Genomic DNA, 21,044 nt, shown 5'->3' on the forward strand with positions numbered 1-21,044 from the left:
ATTATTATTATTATTATTATTATTATTATTATTATTAATTATAATTGAAGGTGGTAACTGCGTCAGCTGCATTCAATTTGTGTAGAGTTTTCTCTAGATTTCTGATAACTGATTTTTCAGGGTTACTGCAGTATGCCCGTAACTCGCCGATGTTTGTCCTTCTTGAATAGGAAATCGTTTGCAAACGTGGCGGAATGCAGTAACCCTGAAAAATCAGTTATCAGAAAGATATAGAAAATTCTATATAAATTGAATGCGGCTGAAGCAGCTTTCACCTTCAGTACTACATGCTTAAAAGAGGGTCTACTATTATTATTATTATTATTATTATTATTATTATTATTATTATTATTATTATTATTATTATTATTGTTATCGTACCCATGCCTTCAAGTTGTTGGCAAAATTCAAATAATAATCCAGTTTCGTTGTAATTACAAGCACATTGCGTACCCTGCTCTTCAGGTATATTGATTTCTGAGTGTTTGATAAATTGAGGAGAAAATGAAGTTAGCTACATGGGTACATTTTCTTTCCTCATGCTGGAAGTGAAGACAATAGCCTCTGTAATAAATAAAATCAATTTTGAATATGTACATACAGTGTATCTGTACCATAAAGATTAACAGAAATAGACTTTGCTGCCCGAAACCTGTGTTATAAATAGTAATAGATTTATCAAACTTTTGCATTAGACAAAAATGACATATCTGTATTACTTTTTTTATATCCAGTTTTTTTTTTTATCAGCATATAGAATTTTTATTTAAATTAACGTCATCTCTTTGTTGTGACCTTTATTTTCTTTGTCCAACTAGAATAAACTATTTCTCTATTTTTTTTTTTTGTTAATTTGATGAAACATGAGAAGTAAAAATACTTGGGTGTTGGCGGTTACTTTTTCGATAATATTTTCAGCTTAATTTATTCTTCAGTATCTCGGGTCACTTTATTTGCCAGATTTCCACCTTTTTTTAAAGATTTCTGTAAAAGTTTGCGATCGACAGAATCTTTGTCAGAGTGAATAATTAATAAGTTCTGAAACCCTTGGTTTTTGAACTCCTTAAAAAACCCACAGTAACTTCTTTTACATTTTATTAATGCATCTGCAAACCAAATGTTTATTATAATCTAACACTTTGAGTTGTATGTAGTTCAGTTTTATTTCATAGGTAGTGCTAGTCAGAATAGATTCGGTTAAAATGTAGTGTTAGGTTATTTCGTTTTGGGAAATTCAACAGTTTGTTAAGTTGTCCGCTGTACAGTGTTTTGATTGGTTTGAAACGCAGAATAATGACTCCTTGATTTCGAAGTTTGACCAGCCATTGTTTGGACCAAGACTTTACGTGAATTAATCGCTGGTGCTGGTGGCTGTGTTTCTTTTTTCTCTCTCTCTCTTTCTTTAAATTGACATCTTCGAGTTGGCCTTAAAAATTGAGCAAGAGTGTACGCAGATCGACTTTGTTCATCTGAATCTCTGATAATTATATTCTTACTTTCTTTAGAAACTCATCATAATGACGACCCGTTCCTGGCAGTTATGAAGTAAAGTGTCTCGTGATTTTTTTTTTTAACAGCCGCATATAATGTAAAGTATTGTTGGCGACATCTGTGTGACGGATTCATTCTGTCCGTGTTTAACATTCGGCGGCAACGTAACTACAGAATATTTTGGTTGAGATACGTGGATGGGTGTGGCACGTAGCTGTGCATAATAGTTTCAAAAGCTGGACCTTATTGTGTGTGGGTGGGCCAAATAGATGTTTCGGATGGAATTAGGTTTAAGATGGTCCCTCATACGTTTCCCTAATATTTTCATTGCTTACGGAAAAGTTTTTTGGTAAACTAGAAAAGATTTTTTTTTCTCTTTAATAATTATTATTGGTTCGGGAATTTTTTTTTTAGTATTGCTGATATTTAAAAAAAACAAAGTTCGAACAGAGAATTGCTGTACTTATCATGAAACTTACCCGACGCCCGTCGTCTGCAAGTCCGTTTATATAATCAAAAGAGCTATTCGCGGCGCGTAGAAAGAAACTTAAGTTAATCGGTCCGAAGTCTTCTCCCGCCCTTCGCTCTTTAACTTCTTGCGTCTAAAAACCACAGCGGTTTCTTGCCGTAGAGGGAATTTATGAGTAATGTTGACTCTCGGAAGAGCATGGCACGTCCTCATGTCCCTCAAAGGGATGGGTTTGTGGTGGCGTTTATATGGGCATCGAGACAGAATTATGGCGTCATGGGTACATCACCCGTGAACTCCTAAAAGGGGGAATTTGCGCCAACGGCTCACTTTGATAAAGGACGGTATTAAAAAAAGTAACTGAATGCTTTCCTTTGTATGAAGAACAGAATTACTTCTCCGATGTATATTTGAATTTCGCTAGAATGAATGAACTGTTCCATTAATGTTCACTGTTTTGTTGGCATTTTCTTCAACAAGAAGCCTATTCCCCTAATATTCTCCGGTGGGAGTGGCCCAGAAAAACAAGTACTGCCGTGGCCATCCCATAACCGGTGAATCAGGCAGTGATCTTTTATGTAGTCTGAGCAGCGGTTTTTTATGTAATTTTAAAGATAGGACTACTCAGGATTTAGGAAACCTTTCTTATTCAGTGTAAAAGTGGATATGGCATCTAAAGTATTTATATCGCGTCCTTGTTAAGTCATGGAGTAGATAAAATTTTGCGTGCTGGCATTATTTAGCGTGTTGGCAGTAGGGTTCGTGCGTTGTAGTACCAATAACCATCACAAAGGGTAGTGACCGAGGGCGCCGCGGGGCCTGCTCTCACTCTCTAGTCCCGCTGCTCACATTTTGCACGTAACCCATCGCCCTCCATTACGAAAAATGGCGTAGAGGCGATATGATATCTTTATTTGCTAGCTTACTGATTCCCTCATTTTGTAAAATGTGATGCAGTTGAGCTGTTGTAAGGAGAGTGACACAGAGCGTCACATTATTCCTTCCACTCTGTAGTATGTCTGGCAAGTGTCTGGTGTGGCGCGCGTCCTCAGTCCCGTCAAGGTCACACACGATGCGCGGATGACGTCACTTTTTGGCTACTGGATTCACCCAGTCAACGCGCTCTGTGTATTGGTAGGCGGAGCTTGGGCAGCCAATCAGCAGCATTCGTTGCTGTGACGTAACCCTTGCATAAGGAGACCCATACCAGTACAGTGGTTTAAAGTGGTGCATATGTCTTGGTGAAAACGATTTCGTAATATTTATGAAAGACTTGATGTTGCCAGACATGCTTCAGTGGTGAGCAAGTAACGTTTATTAAATACTCCGAAACGTACCTGGCAAAGGTAATCTGTCACTCCCATCTCTCTCCTCCCCTCTTTCTCTCGGGGCCTTTATTCGTTGCATCTCCGGATGACTTGTGACAGTTACATGGCAACATGATTACGTTGTTGAATTCTTGGTTATTTGTTTCTTTGAAATAGATTTCTTGGACTGCGGACTTTTTGAGGCAATTTTTTTTATTGTTTTGGACAGAGAAATTGCAAACACAAAAGTGTCTAGTACTTATAAAGCTAAAATGGTAATTTTGTGAGGGCTATCTAAAGTATAGACGACCTTTTTTGCATATATACATGGGACATTATAACAATGGTTGGTATTATTCAGTAACCAAGCATAGTCTATTTTTAGGTCCTTTTAAAATAATGACCTTTGGTTTTTTTTATATTCCAGTAGTTTCAGAATTAAATTATGTAAGGGAAATAAAGCACTGGGAAGCAGCTTCCATACGAAAACGGTATACAGTATGCGGATTACACAATCATGCTTGAAGAAGTTTTCATGTTTGTTTCCTGTGTGTGTGTGTGTGTGTGTGTGTGTGTGTGTGTGCTTATCAAGGATGATACTTTATGACAAGATGTAGATGGATAGGATACAGAAAAGTGAAGTCTATTTACATTTAATGCCCATTGCGGAGGTGTTTGGTACATGGTAAAATGGAATCATTTTCAAGTGATGTGGTTTATATACTATTTTTAAATGTATCAGTATTTTAATTTTATTTTGTATATATCGTGTGTTATTACACGCTCTCCTGGGCTATTTTCCAAACAATGTCACTTACAATGCATATATGAAAAAATCTCCCGTTTGCCTATAATTATGAAAAACCATTCTTGATCAAACCCTTTCTCCGCCTGTGGAAGTCATTCAAATGAACGTGTTAATTTATGACAAATTGCATCCAGATTCCCGTCTTCACATTAACTGGAACATTCCTCTTCAGAACAGTTATGAAGGCAGATCCTAATGCTGTACGCAATCTAAATCATTCCCACTGTTTCAGGCTGTGCATGTGGAGGGTCAGCTGGAAGCCGAGAGCTTCCGGTGCTTATGGGTGGGATGTAAGGTGTATGACAAGGCTTCTTGCTCGGTTTCGTGGTTAGAAAGACACGTACTCACGCACGGAGGACACAAGCCTTTTAAATGCATCGTTGACGGCTGTGGTCAAAGGTTTTCGTCACAGGTGAGTGGCACTTGCATGCACTCCGCTTCCCACTTTTCACGGAGGGAAGGAGGTGATTCATTTACTCAAAAGGTCTTCGTATTTCAGAATGTTTCTCCTAAACAGAGTAGCAAAAATGTACATTTATAATTATTTTTAGAAGAATATTTATGAGAATTTTTATCATTGCTTTTAGAAGAGTATTTATGGGAATTATAGAGTACGTACCCAAAATTTTTCATGTATGAAAGAATATTGCTTTTTTTGAGTTGTCAGAATACTTGTAAATAGTTTGTAAATTGTCCTTTTAAACGAATTTTACTACTTATTTTAAAACAACAGTCTATGTAGAGACAATTTTACTTTGACTTAGAAAGAACCAGTTGTATCTTCTGTTGTTGTCATCAGCGTTCTGCACTGAAAAGGAAATACTGAAGATTAACTTTGCAAGGAATAGTTGTGATTTGAAAAAAAATTTAAATCTGCCTAGAAATAGCTTTACAAATCTTAAATCATCAATATATATTAATATATGAAATTTGTGTTAACTCTTTCTTATTGTTTTACAGTTACTGTACACTTACCTACTCCAGTGGCTCTCAGGCCTCATTGTTACACATTGCTGTTGACTCGATACCCATACAGTCACTATTGTGTCATCTTAGTTGCCTAATGTGGTCTCCAATGACCCTTTGCTTGTATACTCTTCAGGAGTTTGTCTTTCCAATGTCTCCAGGTCATACCTGCTGGTCTGCTGGTCTTTCCCCTTCATTTTCTCCCCATCACAAGCCATGGTGCCCTCTCATTCCCCATGTGTGGTGCGCGCCATGCCCATTATGGCTATTAAAATATTTTGAAATTTGAGATCAGTGATTGTGAGCTAAGTCTTAATTGTTATGGCCATCTCTCCAATAACACTCCATCTGTGTTAAACACAGGTCATGCTACTCTTGATATCGTTCAGTATTATACAGTATAATAATAAAACAATATCAACATCTTTTCTAAACATTTACCGAGAATCCAAATCCATGCAGTGCTGTTTGTCTTTAGTCCTATAATAGGTTCTCAGTTTGGTGGCCCTTGATATTGTCTTCATAGTAAGAAGAGAAAGTTAATAGCACCTGTGTGTATTGCTAACAGCAGTTATATGCTTCTGCATATATCTTAGTCTTTGTCGCAAAGATGCGTTCTAAATATTCGTATGTTGAATATTTGCAAAAATTTGTTGCATAATGTGTTTCGTATGTTGACTCCTTCATAATCTTAGGAATTTTATTTTGTTTTTTATCTAATCCCACTGTAGATACTGCCTTCTTAAATGACTGATACAGAAATTCAGTGCTTAGTAAGGATTGTTTTGTGATGTGTACATCGTCCTCTAAGGGGAGTGCTGACAGCATAAGACCCCATTATAATAAAATTTATGTTTTGAGTTTATAGCTGAAGGGAGTGGCTTGAAATTTTTACATGACATTAGTATTCCACTAATGCATTATTTGTGTAGGTAAGGAAACCAAACATTCAGTCTCTGAAGTTCATGTATTTCAAGTAATAATTAAAGTATAAAATTAATTTATTTTCCCTTTGGTAAAAAAAGTTACATCATAAAAATATTTTTCTTTACACTGGTTCAACATCAATTTTAATAGTACATAACCTTAGTTTCATTGAATTTCCCCTCTCTGAAACAAATTTTAAGTTTTGAGAATAAAGTAAAACAGGAAAAAATAATTGCAGTCTTTGTAGGTGCAGTACTTCAAAACTTTGGTAGATAGAAAGTTTATATTTTCTGTAAAAGTGTGTACCTCTTCAGAGGTAGGATAAACAGTGAAAGCTTCATGATGATCAGATAAAAAAGTATACTTATGTATATTGCAACACATTTAATTACAATTACACACTTTGAGAGTCATATAACCATCTTTGTTGATATTTTTTCGTGTGCAGGCGTATTCATTTATGCACAAAGGAATGTTTTTTTTATAGTTATGCCTGAATAATATAAAACTCATCCATTTTCTATTGCCTGGTTACAGTTACCTCCAAGAAAACTCTGTTGAGTGGATAACTTGTGTGAATCACCAGAGTTATTAGAGCTCCTGACAGAGGTCACGAACTTTAACTCTCAGTGATTAATGGGGCCTTGAAACGAGGAAGTTGGCTAAAAATATGTCGGGCAATTTTTCCGGAACAAATTTATGGCACTCCCCTTGAAGTCCGACAGTTTGACACTGCTGTCTCTAAACTAGATACCTAAGGAATTTTCTTCCTTGATACATTTTCATTTTAAAAGACTACATTAAACAATATTGCTGACCTTTAAGCATCCTTGCTGTACGTCACTGTTAACATCAAAGCATTCTGTTCTATTCTTCCAGCCTGAACATATTTGTCTTGTTTTCCCTGTAGAACACTAAATTATATCCATAATTGGCTCTCTGGAACTTACAAAGATTTGTCACATTTCTTAATACTGTACTGAACTCCTGTTGTTTCCCATTATTTACTGGATATTCAATAATGGTAATGTATCAGATTTGTTGCTGATGTTTTGTTTCTTTAGGCATTTCGGTAACAGCCTGTCACACATTAGGTGTATGAAGTTTTATCTTATATTTTATATGTCCTCATTTAATTTATGGATGTCTGCCTGCATTGTCTTGTCCAAGGTTCTCTTCCTCTACCATTAGTGTTGGGGAAGATTTGATTGTTTTCCTTGTATAATATTGGTATGCCAATATCAAAGAAGGTTTGGAGAATTTGATCACTAATCTTTCTCCTCTTGCCCCTGGCGTGGCATGGATTGAAGAGCATTGTTGTGCCAAATGGATGATTCTCAATGTGAAATTGTGCAAAATGATGTCAAAAAGTTTATCCAGTCCTGTGGATCAGGATTTACCAGTTATGCTGACCTATCTTCTGTTATTTGCATGATTTTATCAGTGCCCTCTTTCATCTGGCATTAATACTGAAGATTTATTTCAATACCCCTCTTTCATGTTGTAAGGTCAGCTTTGTAGAATTTTTGTGGTTCATACTTCCATTCTGATTGGCTCTTCTACATCTGTATTCACTTTGCCATATGGTAATTCTGGGATAATTGTTTATTATATATTGAGAACATCACAAAATTGCTGTTTCCATATTCTTATAACTTCATGCCCTTTAATTTTTGGTTTCTTTGTAATCCTACTTCTCTCCTGAATATCCTTTAATTTTTGGTTTCTTTGTAATCTTACTTCTCTCCTGATATCCTTCTTTACTGTTTAGCATATCAGTGCCCTGGTAGCTTTCATAATTTTTCCCCTCTGTACTGTCTTCATCAACTGGAAAAACAACTTACTGTATACTGTACTGTAATGAGAAAAAATAAGCACAAGGAAATAAAAAATTTTCGACAGGTTTTTGTCTTCTTCTTCTTCTTCTTCTTCTTCTTCTTCTTCTTCTTCTTCTTCTTCTTCTTCTTCTTCAAGACCAGTACATCACATGTTGGCTTGCCCAAAGGATAGATTCTTAAATGAAAAATGAAAATTGGAGTAAGGTAGTAATAGACATTTGGACATTGAGATGGGAAGAGAATGAAGGGAAGGAATTGAAATTACATACAAGGCAGAAGGTAATACAGCGTGGGCTGAAGGGACAGCAGAAAATCTTTGGCACCATTTGTGGTGTGCCATGTAATGATGTAATCATGGAAGGAAATTATTTTTTTTATTTTATCCTTTTCCAGACTGCTTTAGGGAGACATGTGAACCATCATTTTAATTCTACGACAACAACCCCTTCCCCAAGGCCGCCTTCACAACCATCCCCCACAAAACTTATACGAAAAAATGGACGGAAGTGTCGATATAGAAAAAAGCCTTGGTCAGGTATGTTGAACAGAACCTTACTGGTTCCCAGTCCTCATTTTCAATAAGAAATATACAGTGCTAGTATAAGACTTTAATTTTAATATTCATGTAAACTTCATAGTAAACTTCTTAGACCTGGTGCTTCAGAGCACTTGCCAGACATGTTACAAGCAACTGTTTTTTCTCTGGAATATTGTATACAGTACCATGTTTTCTTAATAGGATAGTCAGAATAAGATTAAGTAATAATGTATTCTACAGGTAAGGTTTTAATCCCATGGTAAAGTGCATACTGTGATTTTGGTCAACTTCTCTTACATATTTTCTTTTGCATTGATCAAAAAGACTTGAAGCTGATAAATTTTGCATAATTATTTGAAAAGTACAAGTCATGCTATTAAAGTAACACCATTGATATGGTATAGAACATTGAAATAGAATTTCTGAAGCCTTTCTGTTATGATTTGATTCAAAGATTTGTTGCCCACTGAGGCAGTAGGATTGTGTACACTATAGGGTATGTGATCAGCATCTGATATTTTACTTCCTCTTCTGACAATGCCAGACTCAAGGGCTAAAGTTCCAGTCCGTAAGTAAATGTTTGTTTAAAAAATTAATGATTTATCGTGCTTAAAATCCAAATTTTTTTACTGGTAGCATTTCAGCACCAGTATTTTTTGGTTGACTTTAGCAGCTTTTAGGTTTCCTCACTGCACACTTTATTCGTGTGTACTGCCACGTTTTCCTCTACCTGAGTTTTATTTTTGAGTGTGGAATATTTTCTTTTTTTGGCCAGTTATTTGTAAATAAGCTATTATAAATACTGCTAATATGATCTACTCTGTACAGAGCACACATTGATTACTTCACTGTCTTGAACAAGTTAAAATTTTGATTGCTGTATGTTACACGTTTTGAACCTTTAAAATGGACAGTATAAACTCTAATGTTTTTTCCACCTAATCCTGTGGTTCATTATGATTGAAGTTTAGTTAGATCAGTCTTGAGTGATGTTGTTTGTAGGACATACAGGAGTATAGAGGAGTACACAGTTTTCATCATCAGAAACCCTTTTGCCATCAAACTTGAGTCATCATTAAGGTTATTTTTATTACTAATAAATGCTTTAACCAAACCATTGAAGTCAACTTGATACCTAGATTAGTTTAGTATTTACTGAATGTTTATTGTGCATAACTGCAAAATAGTGAGCGAGTCAACATGACACCTTGATTAGTTTGCTATTGTGGAATTATGCACATTAAGTATTTTGTAATTGAGCATAGTAAGTATTCAGTTGGTAAATATCTGTTTGCTCAAGGCTTAGCTTGGAAAATTACTCAAAATGAGTAAGTCCATTCACATAATATCTAAGCAATGGTAAATGAAATTGTGTAGGTAATTGGAAGATGATGCTGTACAATGTTTTGTTAGCAGTACCTTGGGTAATAGTTGCCTTTCTGTACATTTTCTCCCCGCAAGGAATGCTGCACAGACGTTTTGCCGTCATGTCATATGAGAATGTTGCAAAATTCATTTATTTAATGCACTATAAATGATTGTTTATGTTTTAAATTGTTAATGATGTGTATAAGTACTTCATGTTCAAGTTTTTGGTTTTAATGGCAACCAAATCCCTCATTGGTAATACAGTAATATATAATAGGGTGTGTAGTTTTGTCTTGGTTAGGAGTTCTGTGCATTAGCATAGCAAAATTGTTTATAAGTTTTGTGTTGCCTGGTATACCTCTGCACTTTTTCTTTTATGCTTTTTTGATTTCATGTAGCATGTAGAATTTTCTCCCAAAAAGCTACACTTGCTTACTTGTAACTGCACATTCTGAAGATCTCAAATTTGATATACTGTACTTTTCTTTGTGACTAAGCTCAATAATTAGCCTTAAACTGTTTTAAGAGGTCTCTGTTGAAATATACTTAATTTTATACTAAATTTAAATTAGTAATTCATAAATAGGGCTTTACTTGGATATCAGTTGAGTGATGTGTAACATTTACCATATAGCAAGGTAGGCATTAGGTTATTTTTATTCTTGATAGAATCCACTGGCTCTCTCTCATACATTTTTTATTTCAGCAGCTCGCATGTTTGACGTGTTTGATGTGGGTGTCATGGAACGTGTTCGTTGGAGGCTGATGTGTGTAACTGAAGTGCAGAATGGAGGCATTCCTCAGGCCCCTAATAATGCCTTCACTGTTAGACCTCAGGTATGTTGTTCATCTTATTTGCTGTGCATGACAAGTTGTAATTAAGATGCTTAGGTACACATTGCCACATCTACCCAGTAGTATACGACAGAAAGAGTACATTCATTCATTGACAGTTACCATAAATCAAGTTGAATGGAAAACCTTCATCATGTTATTATTGAAAGTCATGACTGGCCTGAATTCCTCTTGAGAGTTGGAACTTAGGTTTTCTAACCAACAGATTTAATAATAAAGAGATGAGATGAAGTTGGCAACTTTACTTTATGAATGCCTAAAACTCTGACATTTATTTTCAAATTGATGGCCAAATCTTTTGCAGTGTGAATGTATGTCAACCTAGTTTAGTAATGAGAAATTGTCACATTACAGCTACTGGAAGACACTGCAGTATCAAAGTACTTTGTGATAGCACTGCTGTGGGAAGCTGCTGCTCTGCCTAAACTGTGCATTATTTTGGAGATACTCTATTGCCTTTTTAAGACAATGCCATTAATGGAAGGTGCTTCTGTATCTAAAGTACTTAATTAGATGCTCCATTTTCTAAACAATTTTTGAAAGATATAGGTTGTCAGAACTTCACAGTTGTTTTCTGTTGTTGCTTTACTGAAACTGTTCACTATTTTGTATATGTTGCCTCAGGAAATTACGATGCAACTGTGGGAAGGTACTGCCTTTTCATTCAGCACAGATGAACAAAAAATACTGCTAATGCTCTTGCCAATGCAGGCCAGGTATGAAAGAAAAAGGGAAGGAAATTTAAGGAAAAGCTCAGTCAAACATTGGAGAAAGTGAATTCCATTACTCACTTGAATCTTTCTCATCTTCTACGCAGTACTGTACATCAAGATTAAAAGAACAACTGCAGTTTGTATATAATTGAGAGATATAATTTTCACATCTTTGGTTTGATATCCTACTGTAGTAGCTACCAGAAAGCTATTTTTCCCAGGATACCTAACAGGCAATATTTTATCTTTGGACCAATAGGTAACCCTTAAAACTGTGTGGCTTAATTAGGATTGCTTATCAGATTCTTGGAATAAATCTCTTGAAAGATATACAATTATAGCAACCTCAGGAAAGAATGTAGAGCAGTCAGGCACCATAAAGTAGATATTACTTCAGGTTATGAGCTGAGAATTTTACCTTGGTGGATTGGTTCAGTGGCCTGATCTGTCCATCTGTTAACTGTCTGAATATAAATGACTTTTATGGAAAAGTAAAGGGAAACTCAATAATTGAAAAGGTTTTAACCACATGTCAGAAGCTTGTGAAGCCTGATAAAGGGATATTACAGAAATGGTAAATTACCATATACTGTACATCTGTACTCTATGTTTATTCAAACTAGAATATAAACCTTTGATATACAGAATTAAATAAAAATCCTATAAGATCAGGCAGCTGGTTTTCTGCAGTACAACATATGTACACATATCAAACAATAAGTACTTACAGAACAGTGTTTTGAAGATTTTACTGTCTACCATAGTGCTGTCATGGTAATGACGCAAATAAGGAAGTGTGTTTAAGTACATTAGCTTCTTGGTTATTTAAGTGATTAAAGCATAAGTGGTATCTTTGTAGGCCAGTAAAACTCATGAAATACACAATAAAGCACTATATGGTACTGTAGTATCTAATATATGATAATAGAGAATAGTCTTACAGCAGAGGGAGTAAATCATTTGTCTGAATGGCTGTCGCTTAATGTTACAGTACACAGCCAATTTGTAATTACAGTATTAGAGCATTCTGTAAAGTTAAGTAAATCCGACAGTAAACATGGGAATCTTCTTTCTCTCTGCCTCCCCATTGACTTACTACCGTGTAGGAGCTACCATCTGCATTGTTCCTTGTCCTGTGCTTACTTGAACATGGTTTGAAAGTACTGGAAAAGATTCTGGAGAAAAAGCTGAGAAAAATGGTGACACTTGATAATTTTTGGTTGGACTTAATGCCAGGCAACTTCAGGAACATTCCACGCAAAGAAGACATTATACCACCTACTTGTAGATCTTGAAAAGGCATGTGACATAGTACCAAGACAAATGATCAGATAGGCATAATAAAGACAGAGTACCAGAAAGACTCATGAAGGAGATTGGCAATGATAATATGCAATTTTTCCCAGAAATCAACATTTTGATTATTTTCTCTCCATTCTCTTTGTTGGCTAGCAATTAGTCTGGCAATGTCAAGCTAAAGTTTCAAATCTGGTATATTAAGTAAATCATAAAAAGATCAGCTTTTTCCAGGGGTTTCAGCTATATGCACTTTCTCGGTGTGCCTCACTCATACATAAATAATCCATTATTTCATTTATTTATTGTGCTTAGATAACTTTGCCTTCACAACCCTCATTCAAGATCAACTAGAATCAGTGTTATTGTGTTCTGGCATCGGTAACTTTTGAACATCTATAACAGTTTCACTAAGTTATTGACCCCAGACAGTTGAGTATGTGAAATTTATGTAAACTATAAAAAATGAATCAATGCTTGTAGCCTGTATGCCAGCTGAGTTACCAAATGACAGTCAACTGACTACAGTACCTTCCTTTCTCTTTATAAGTGGGATCAGGGACCGCCCTCAAGTCTAAGTCAGTCAGGGAGGCTAAGCCATGTCCAACCACAGGTCAAATATTTTAGCTAATAAACATGCATTTAACTCTTCATGTTTTGCATACTGAGCAAGCTGGGTGACAGACTGATTGGCTGTGCATTGTAGTGATGGGTTAAAAGTTAAGTATACCTTAGTTTTACCAGACCACATTATTATTGTCATTATCAAGTAGTTTAACCAGACCACTGAGCTAATTTATTTACCTTGCACAGGGTTGGCAAATGATGAGTAAAACTGACCTAACATTAAGTATAATGAAAACTGTCCTGACCTAGATGCAAGTTGTGGGATTTTGGGCATTTTCTCTTTTTGATTTAAGTCTCCAGTTTTGGATAGTATAATAAAAAGCAACATTGCTATAATTCTTTAAACTTTTAACCTTGCCAAAGAAAATAGTTATGTATGAACAGTTTTAGATAAAGAATAAAAAACTTTAGACCATTAATATGAAATGAGGAACAAATGGAAAGTACAGTATGTGATTTCATCATCTTTAGCTGTACAGTATATGGATATTGTGGTGAAGGCCCATCTTGATTCCGATGTATAGGCTTTGGCACTGGTACACATCTTGCTACCAATCCATCCTTATGAGTAATGGGGTATGATGTGTGTTTAAATGATGTCGGATAGAAAGCGCAGAAAAAAAAAACTTTTCCAAGACTCCCTAATCAGTTACTTTTATGATATAATTATTGCCATAAAGTTAATGCCTAGAATGCTTATATTTATTGCAGGTTCTTGCAAGGCGTGCTTCTCCCAAAGGAAGTACAGAGGTTCTAGTGAAGTGGTGTCCTTCAGGAGTGTAAGTTTGCTGTACTCATCTTTATTGACTCATAGTATATGCTGTGAACAGAAGTTTATTAGTTTTACATTTGACGTGGATAGGTTTGTGGAAGGTGATTGAATTTATTTAATTTCTTGTAAGTAAATTGCTTGTATAAAACCGGTTTCTTCTAATTCCAGGTTATTTAGAGAATACAATAATAGAGTTTCTCAGAATGTTGTCTTTAAATTTGGCATTTGGGTTGCAACTGCCAAGTATCAGAATTTGATTGGTCTCCATTTGTCCGCAGTTTACCTGATGAGTGGATGCCTATAGACCAGCTGGAGCCTTCCAAGGTCATCCCACTAGAAAAGTTATCTCCTGAAGCCAAACAAACAGTTGCCCAGCTCTGCTATCCAACAAAGCCACCTCCTCAAAAACACAGACGCAAGCGGCCTGCGTGTCCAAAATCTGTCAATTTATTAGAAGGATCTAAAGAAGTGTAGGGAGAACTTTATATATTTTTCTTTCATTTTTATTAGACAGAAGTTAGGTCTTGATCTCATTCCATTGTGGAGTAACACAATAAGTGTGTTTGTGTGTGTGTGTGTGTGGGAGAGGGCATTCCCCAGGTGTCATATCTGAGGAATGCTATATTGCCCACAGTTGGAGCTCAGAATGTTGAACTGGATTCTGGATAGATCCAAGTGAAATGGACCAAATACTGGACCAAAAATAATTCTGTGCAAACTAGAAAACTTTTCTTTGTGTACAGTTGCCTGTGTATATTTGTATATAGTGTGAGAGTTGAACAACCAGCATAGTTTCCACTGCCAGGAGCTCTTATACTATTACTGTGTCTGTAAGGGTCACGTGACCAGTGTTAGGGTATTATATGTCATCATTGTGAGCCAGCATTACTACATCCACAGGATCTATGGCATCATTACTTTTTTACCTTTAGATTAACGTTTTCTTTTTAACATTTATTTGTTAAGATCAATACTTGCAAATGCCATAGTTCACTAATGTGGAGACGTGGCGATAGTTTTGGCCGCTGAAGTAAACCATCACTGCCAGACATTCAGGACCTGATCTATGCCAGACCAAACCACTGACAACAAAACGGGTGATCATTATGTCTGTCTGTTTAATTGTATATCTCCTAACAGCTCTGTGGGTTTCAGATGTGGCTTTTCCATGTTTGTAACCCTTCTGTTTGGGTAGATTGCCAGTTTTCCCAATTTTTATTGCTAAGTTATATGTTCATGTGTGAATGTTAGTGTTCTGTTATTTATAAGTCCTCAAAGCTTTGGACATAAGTGGGGTCTGGCTGGAGATGATTCCCTGTATGCCAACACTGCCCGTAATATAAGATTATCATTATTTAATTATTTCGTATTTTAAATCATGTTTTAATTCTTGTTCCCAATATTTTTATTCTACATGGAAGTCTCCCAGACAATGTATTTAATTATATGAGAATTAAACTGTTAAACATAGTACCAACCATTGGTATCAGCAGCAAAATCTTCCTCCCGCTAGGTTTTTCATTTTCTTGTTATTGATTTCGTTTGTTGTAGTTGTTAATTTGTTTAATTGATCTTGAATTAATGCCTTCTGATATCCTTTCACATTTCCTGTCCATTCTATGTTTTAACTTCATAACCTATATAATTTCTGCCGAACATTGGTGCCATATTTTTACAAAAAGAAACCCACCCAAAACCCAGTTGTGTAATACATTACCCAGTTTTGTAATATATTGCACATTTGTGTACTACGTGCCCAGTTGTGTAATACATTGCCAAACTTCCCCCACTAAGTATCAGATACGCTCAATGTGATCTCTTTGCAAAAGCACTAGGGCTTGACCATGGTGCATGTTGGTGGTTTAGTGAAGGTAAGAGGACACGTAATTGCTAGTAGATTATTCAGTAGAACTGATAGTTTACCTCTGATGCTGTCATTGCATTTTTGAAATAGTGTGATTTGAATATTTTATACAGTTTTGTTTGATGACATTAAATGGTTATTAGAAATAGTCCTGTTACCCTCTACTAAACCAGTAAAAAAGAAAATAATGGTTGGCATTTCAGTGTGTGTGTTACACTGTTTTGCACCATCATACTAGTCACTAAGGGATGCCTGGATGAAAGACAAGCTTCTCACCAAAATTAAAAAGGAAACAAGCGTGTGGCTGTGAAATAATTCCAGAAGGAGCTCAAAGTTTTTGTGGCCAGAATATGAACCGATCTCAGCTATTGCTCCAGGATAGGTATGGAGTAAGTGAAGTACTGTACATCAAATGGATTCTGTTCAGTGAGTTTAGTTATTTGTCCTGGTAGTAATGGATTTGCTGTCTCAGGTTTTGTAGCTGTATGTGATAAGTATATTACCTCATTTTTAATTTTTTCCAACTAGGGCATTTTCTACCTAAAGAATCAAACTGGAACTGTACCTAAAAGGACTATTTATAAAAAAAAAATTGTGAGCTCTTGAAAGGAATCAAATGCCAGAGGAGGCTTTTGTGTCAATCCAAGTGAAGAAGTTTGTTTTTAACCCATCATCCCTCTATATATCCTACTCCTTGTTCCATGAATTTCCAAAGGCTTCCTGCACTTCTCTCTGTATCTCATGTCTGAAGTAGAATGAATTGAAGATTTTTCAGACTTTCAAGTATACAAAGAATGATGAAATTAAGTGGCGTCTTTTTGTGTTGGTTGGTGGTAAAAAAAAAATGCTGTAAAATCAACTACTTTAGTAAGGTTCATATTTTACTTTTGCTGTGGCTGAGCTTGCTTGACCTTTTCAAAAGGTGCCTTACGATCTCTGTACATCAGTCATACTGCTATGTAAAATATACACCATTCATATACAAATTTATGGTTGAACTGTATGTGCATAAGTTCCTTAAGAAAAATCATAATTTATCTAATGGATGTATATCTGCAGATACAGTAGTTCTTTCTAATTCATCACAGCTCTTTTTAAAAGCTAAATGGCTCATAATTTCTTGATAGATGAGAGAAGTGAAGGAAACCTAACCCTCCCTTTTTTATGAAAACTTACAGTATTCCCCAATACTGGCATACTTTAAATTGTTAAATTTAAGTTGACCAGATATGACCAGAGCCTAAGCTATACATAAAAATGTACAGCACATCCATTTCTCTGTTTCAGGTATATTATGCCTATCATATAGGTTGACCTAATTTATTTATGTGTTCTATAGCCTTTGTGTCCTCTTTAATATGTGACTTATACCTTGTCTTTGTTGGCTGTTTATCATTAGACACAGATGATGCTGTTCTGTTGATTTTTTGTACTTTTCTATGTTATCTACTTATTTGAGTGTCCGTAGCACAATGGGATGCACAGGCAGATTACATGGTATTCTATCCATTATGTGCTGTCATTCACAGTAATGGGTAAAAGAGGAAGACAATTGTAGTAAGAAATAAAAAGTAAGAAAATGAAAGGAAGAAGAAGCATAGATCAAGTAGTTATGTGATTTTATCACATAATTTTCTCCACTTTCTGCTTTTCAGGTAGATGAGAAGATTAATGAGGTTGTAAAGTTAGGCAGTACTAATTGCAAAATAATAATGAGTGCGTAATGTTCAGTTTCAGGGTTACTCAGCTCCATCAGGTGAAAGTGCGTGTGTGAGGAAGTTGTTGCCCTGTTGTCTGATTAACTTTGTATCAGTTTTACATGTCCATTAGGTGTGTGGGGTTATGTAATGAGTATGCAAGACTGCAAGGTAAAATAAAAAGCATTATTGTTAATGGAACTTTAGGTTGACTCAGGTACTGTTCAGTACTAGTTTTGTGAAAAATTTCCTCATTATGTGTGCTCAATTTAGTTTGATTCTCATATGTTGTATTAACATGCTCTTCATAAACTTGAGTTACTGGTTTGTAACGTAGAAGCTGTGAACAACTTACCATATATAATATTGGTGTTATCCAAGTAATGTAGGCAATTTTTAGCAACATCAAAAGATTAAAATTTATTTATCTATATCCTGGTAGACCTCGTAAATCACCTACATTTACTGGATGTTTATTGTTAGAAATTCTTAAGTCATTTTAGGCCTATATGAAAATTTTTCTTTAGTAATGTGCATTCATAGGCCTATGAAACACTTATATTTTATACATTTTTATTTATTGTGCTCTTAATTTTAATGAAATGAAGTCAGGATATTTTATAGGTTCTTTGTCAAGCATTGGACTAGGTTGATGTGTTTCACTGATAAGTTTACAAATGTAAATCCTGAATTCCACCACCAGCCTCAGATGACTAGAAGAGGGGGTTGTTGTATTTTAACAGTATTTCACCCATCCATGAATTTCCAAGCTGCTTTTCATTGTATGTCGCAGTGCTCTTTGATCTAGCTCTCACAAAGTTACAAACACATAGTATCATAAAGTTTCACCCAACCAATTTAGAGGTCTTTTCACCCTCTCCCTCCCCTGTTTTGGACACTACTGCAAATATGAATATAATAATGAAACTCCCAATGGCCATGTATCTGTATTTCCCATACTACTTGTTGCACTCAGAGCCCTGGCCACAGAATATCCAGTGCCTTCCCTCTGTAGTAGGGAACATATCTTGTAGCTTCTTTTGTTCACTTGTATCTTAACAACCTTCACTTAGGAATGGAGATAGTATCACAACAAAATCTTGGGTGCCATTATAAAATGTATTATAGACTTAAAAACATGAGTCTGGGAGAACCAACCAAATATCAAATTATGCCTCAACTACATTAAAAACTAATACTGTATTTACCCTTGCATTTGAACATAACACCCATATTTCATAAAACTTAAGGCTATTGGTGCTAGCAACCAGCCTTTCAGGCTTAAGAAAATTCTACACAAGTTTATAACATTTTAAAAGCCCCAGTGTCAGCACATCAGCGCCCAAAAGATTGCATGATCCAAAGAGAAAAAGAGCTCTGCAGATGGAAATCACTCCATGTCATTAGTTTCTGTTATGAAGCTATACAGTTTACTCAAAAGCACTTCATGGTAGTTTTATCAACTCATTCCCCAAACTGGAGATCTCATGTATTGGAAGATATTTATCATTTTTAGGTTTGTATTGTGTGTGTTTTCCAGATACTTTTGTTAATATGGTGATATAATGAAACAAGCACTGCCAGTACTGTCAGGTTTATTAACTAAGTATATATCATAAACAATTGTGTGCCAGCTACTATTACTGCCTGTAGTTACATGTGACAAGCATGTGAAACAATTTCTGACAAAGTCTAACTAGGTGCTGTGGTGTGCTACTGTAAACCAAGCTCTCGTTTCTGGAGGACTGGATGGGGATGCCAGTGCATTCTGTCTCTAGTAATTCTTTACAGTTTAATTTATATTTACAAAAAAGGTGGATTGGAATACAGTTTTGCAAAGTTTTTGTTTGAAAAGTTTTCAAATTCATAGTTTTTATATGATATTTTAGTAGATGAAAGGTTCAAATGCTTTGGCTTGGAATCGGTAAAACTGAGGCAGAATTTTATTAATACAGTACTTTGTTATTTATTTTCGGTTTATGAATTTCATTAGTTTGTTTTTTTTTACATTGTTTCTTACTATTGTACATGAAGAATTTTTATTATGAAAACAATAATCCTACTGACCAGGCCGTACGAGTATTTATGAACTTGTGGTAGATGTAAACCAGTTGATTGGCATAAAAGTGTGGTTAAGGCTTAGTAAAATATTTTATGGAATTTGATGTGTTGCATTTGTTTCTGTATATCAACTTATTCTTGTAACGCAAGATTTATCCCTATTTTATTTACATCTATACTTTTGTAAAATGGTTTATCGTTCAATTTAGGTATTTTGATAACCAGGTTCATTTATGGCTTCATTCTCAATACAGGTTAATCTGCCTCTGAAGAGTACCTTTGTATTTAGTAGTGCAGGATTATGTTTTCATAATCTAGTAATTTCATGAGACCATAATGAATTTGGCATCCCTAGAGCAGCTGAATGAGTAAAGTAATGAAAGACACCTAATGAATTGCGTTGGCTATTTAATTGTTTTAGATGTTAATGGGAAATAGTCTATGAATATTGGGTGTGTAAACACTTCTATTGTGAGGGCTGATAATTGACCCCCCCAGTTAGAAGACTGCCATGCTATGGTGCGCTGATGTTGCTTGTGATGATCTCTTTTGCAGTACTTCCTTGGGCACATTATTCAAGTTGTCAAGCAAGTTGACTGTTGATTTTCAGTGTTGTCACAGATACGGACATTCTTGTGCATGGTAGTGATGTGGAAATTGATTTAAGCATTTCTTTATAACTAGAATAATGTGCTTGAGGTAAAGTGCATCTTCACACAGGTGATGATTGTGAGGCTCATTTTGAGGTTCATCACTGCCAAGGTTAGAAAGCCAATAGTGTACCCACTGCCTTGCATACAAGTGAAACTAATTTATTTTGCTGGACTATGATGTGAGAAGGAATGTGTTCCTTTAGCACAGGGTTGTGGCAGGTTGGTGCTCTCCAACTGCAGTTGAAATTTATACATTCACTTAAAATCATTTAATATGGCACATTAGAGTGACTCTCAATTATGTTGTGTTTGATTGCATTGTATGTAGAATAAAGTTTAATTGATTAGTGTAGTTTATAAGAGAGCATACTACCTCAGGCAGCCCTGTGGTACAGTGTGTAGAATAAATGTGACAAGAAGTTAATTGTTTGTTTTATGATCCTGGGAGAAAGGATGTTTGAAATTTAAAGCCATACATTAGTGACAACACCAACTTAGCTTTTCATAATGGTATTCTATAGGAAGAAATCTGTGTTTCTTCTGGGCTACAACATTCATTTTTCTTATGTGGAGTATCCCTCAGTGTGAGCTTGAACAGCCATTGAATTTGGTCAAACAAGGGGGTTAGAATGGTGGAGATGGTGGCGGGGGGGAGAATTACCCATGCTTGTTATTCCATTTTTTCTTAAGCTGCCATAGTAAGAGGTCACATCTGCTGGCACTCCTGTGCGATCATTGAATTTTGGATGGGTACCCAGATACCATTGTTCCTTATACTTTGCACCTTGCCCAGT

The 21,044-nt window shown here is 35.5% G+C and overlaps 1 protein-coding gene across 4 annotated transcripts in view; it reads left to right on the top strand.

Moving 5' to 3' along the window:
* Positions 1-20,674, top strand: part of LOC136828840 (zinc finger protein jing-like) — a 145,786-nt gene extending 125,112 nt beyond the window's left edge. The window contains exons 3-8 of one of the 4 annotated variants that reach the window (XM_067087109.1): positions 4,308-4,487; positions 8,200-8,341; positions 8,889-8,912; positions 10,422-10,549; positions 13,915-13,982; positions 14,254-20,674. In XM_067087109.1, the coding sequence (XP_066943210.1) occupies positions 4,308-4,487; positions 8,200-8,341; positions 8,889-8,912; positions 10,422-10,549; positions 13,915-13,982; positions 14,254-14,449 (738 nt within the window). In that variant the 3' untranslated portion in view covers positions 14,450-20,674. Of the gene's footprint in view, positions 1-4,307; positions 4,488-8,199; positions 8,342-8,888; positions 8,913-10,418; positions 10,550-13,914; positions 13,983-14,253 lie in introns of all 4 variants that reach the window. The other 3 variants (XM_067087111.1, XM_067087110.1, XM_067087112.1) reach the window with 3 other exon arrangements.
* Positions 20,675-21,044: the final 370 nt, after the last annotated feature.

This window comes from Macrobrachium rosenbergii, chromosome 43 (assembly GCF_040412425.1).
Source record: "Macrobrachium rosenbergii isolate ZJJX-2024 chromosome 43, ASM4041242v1, whole genome shotgun sequence".
In the NCBI taxonomy this organism is placed as follows: Eukaryota; Metazoa; Arthropoda; class Malacostraca; order Decapoda; family Palaemonidae; genus Macrobrachium; species Macrobrachium rosenbergii.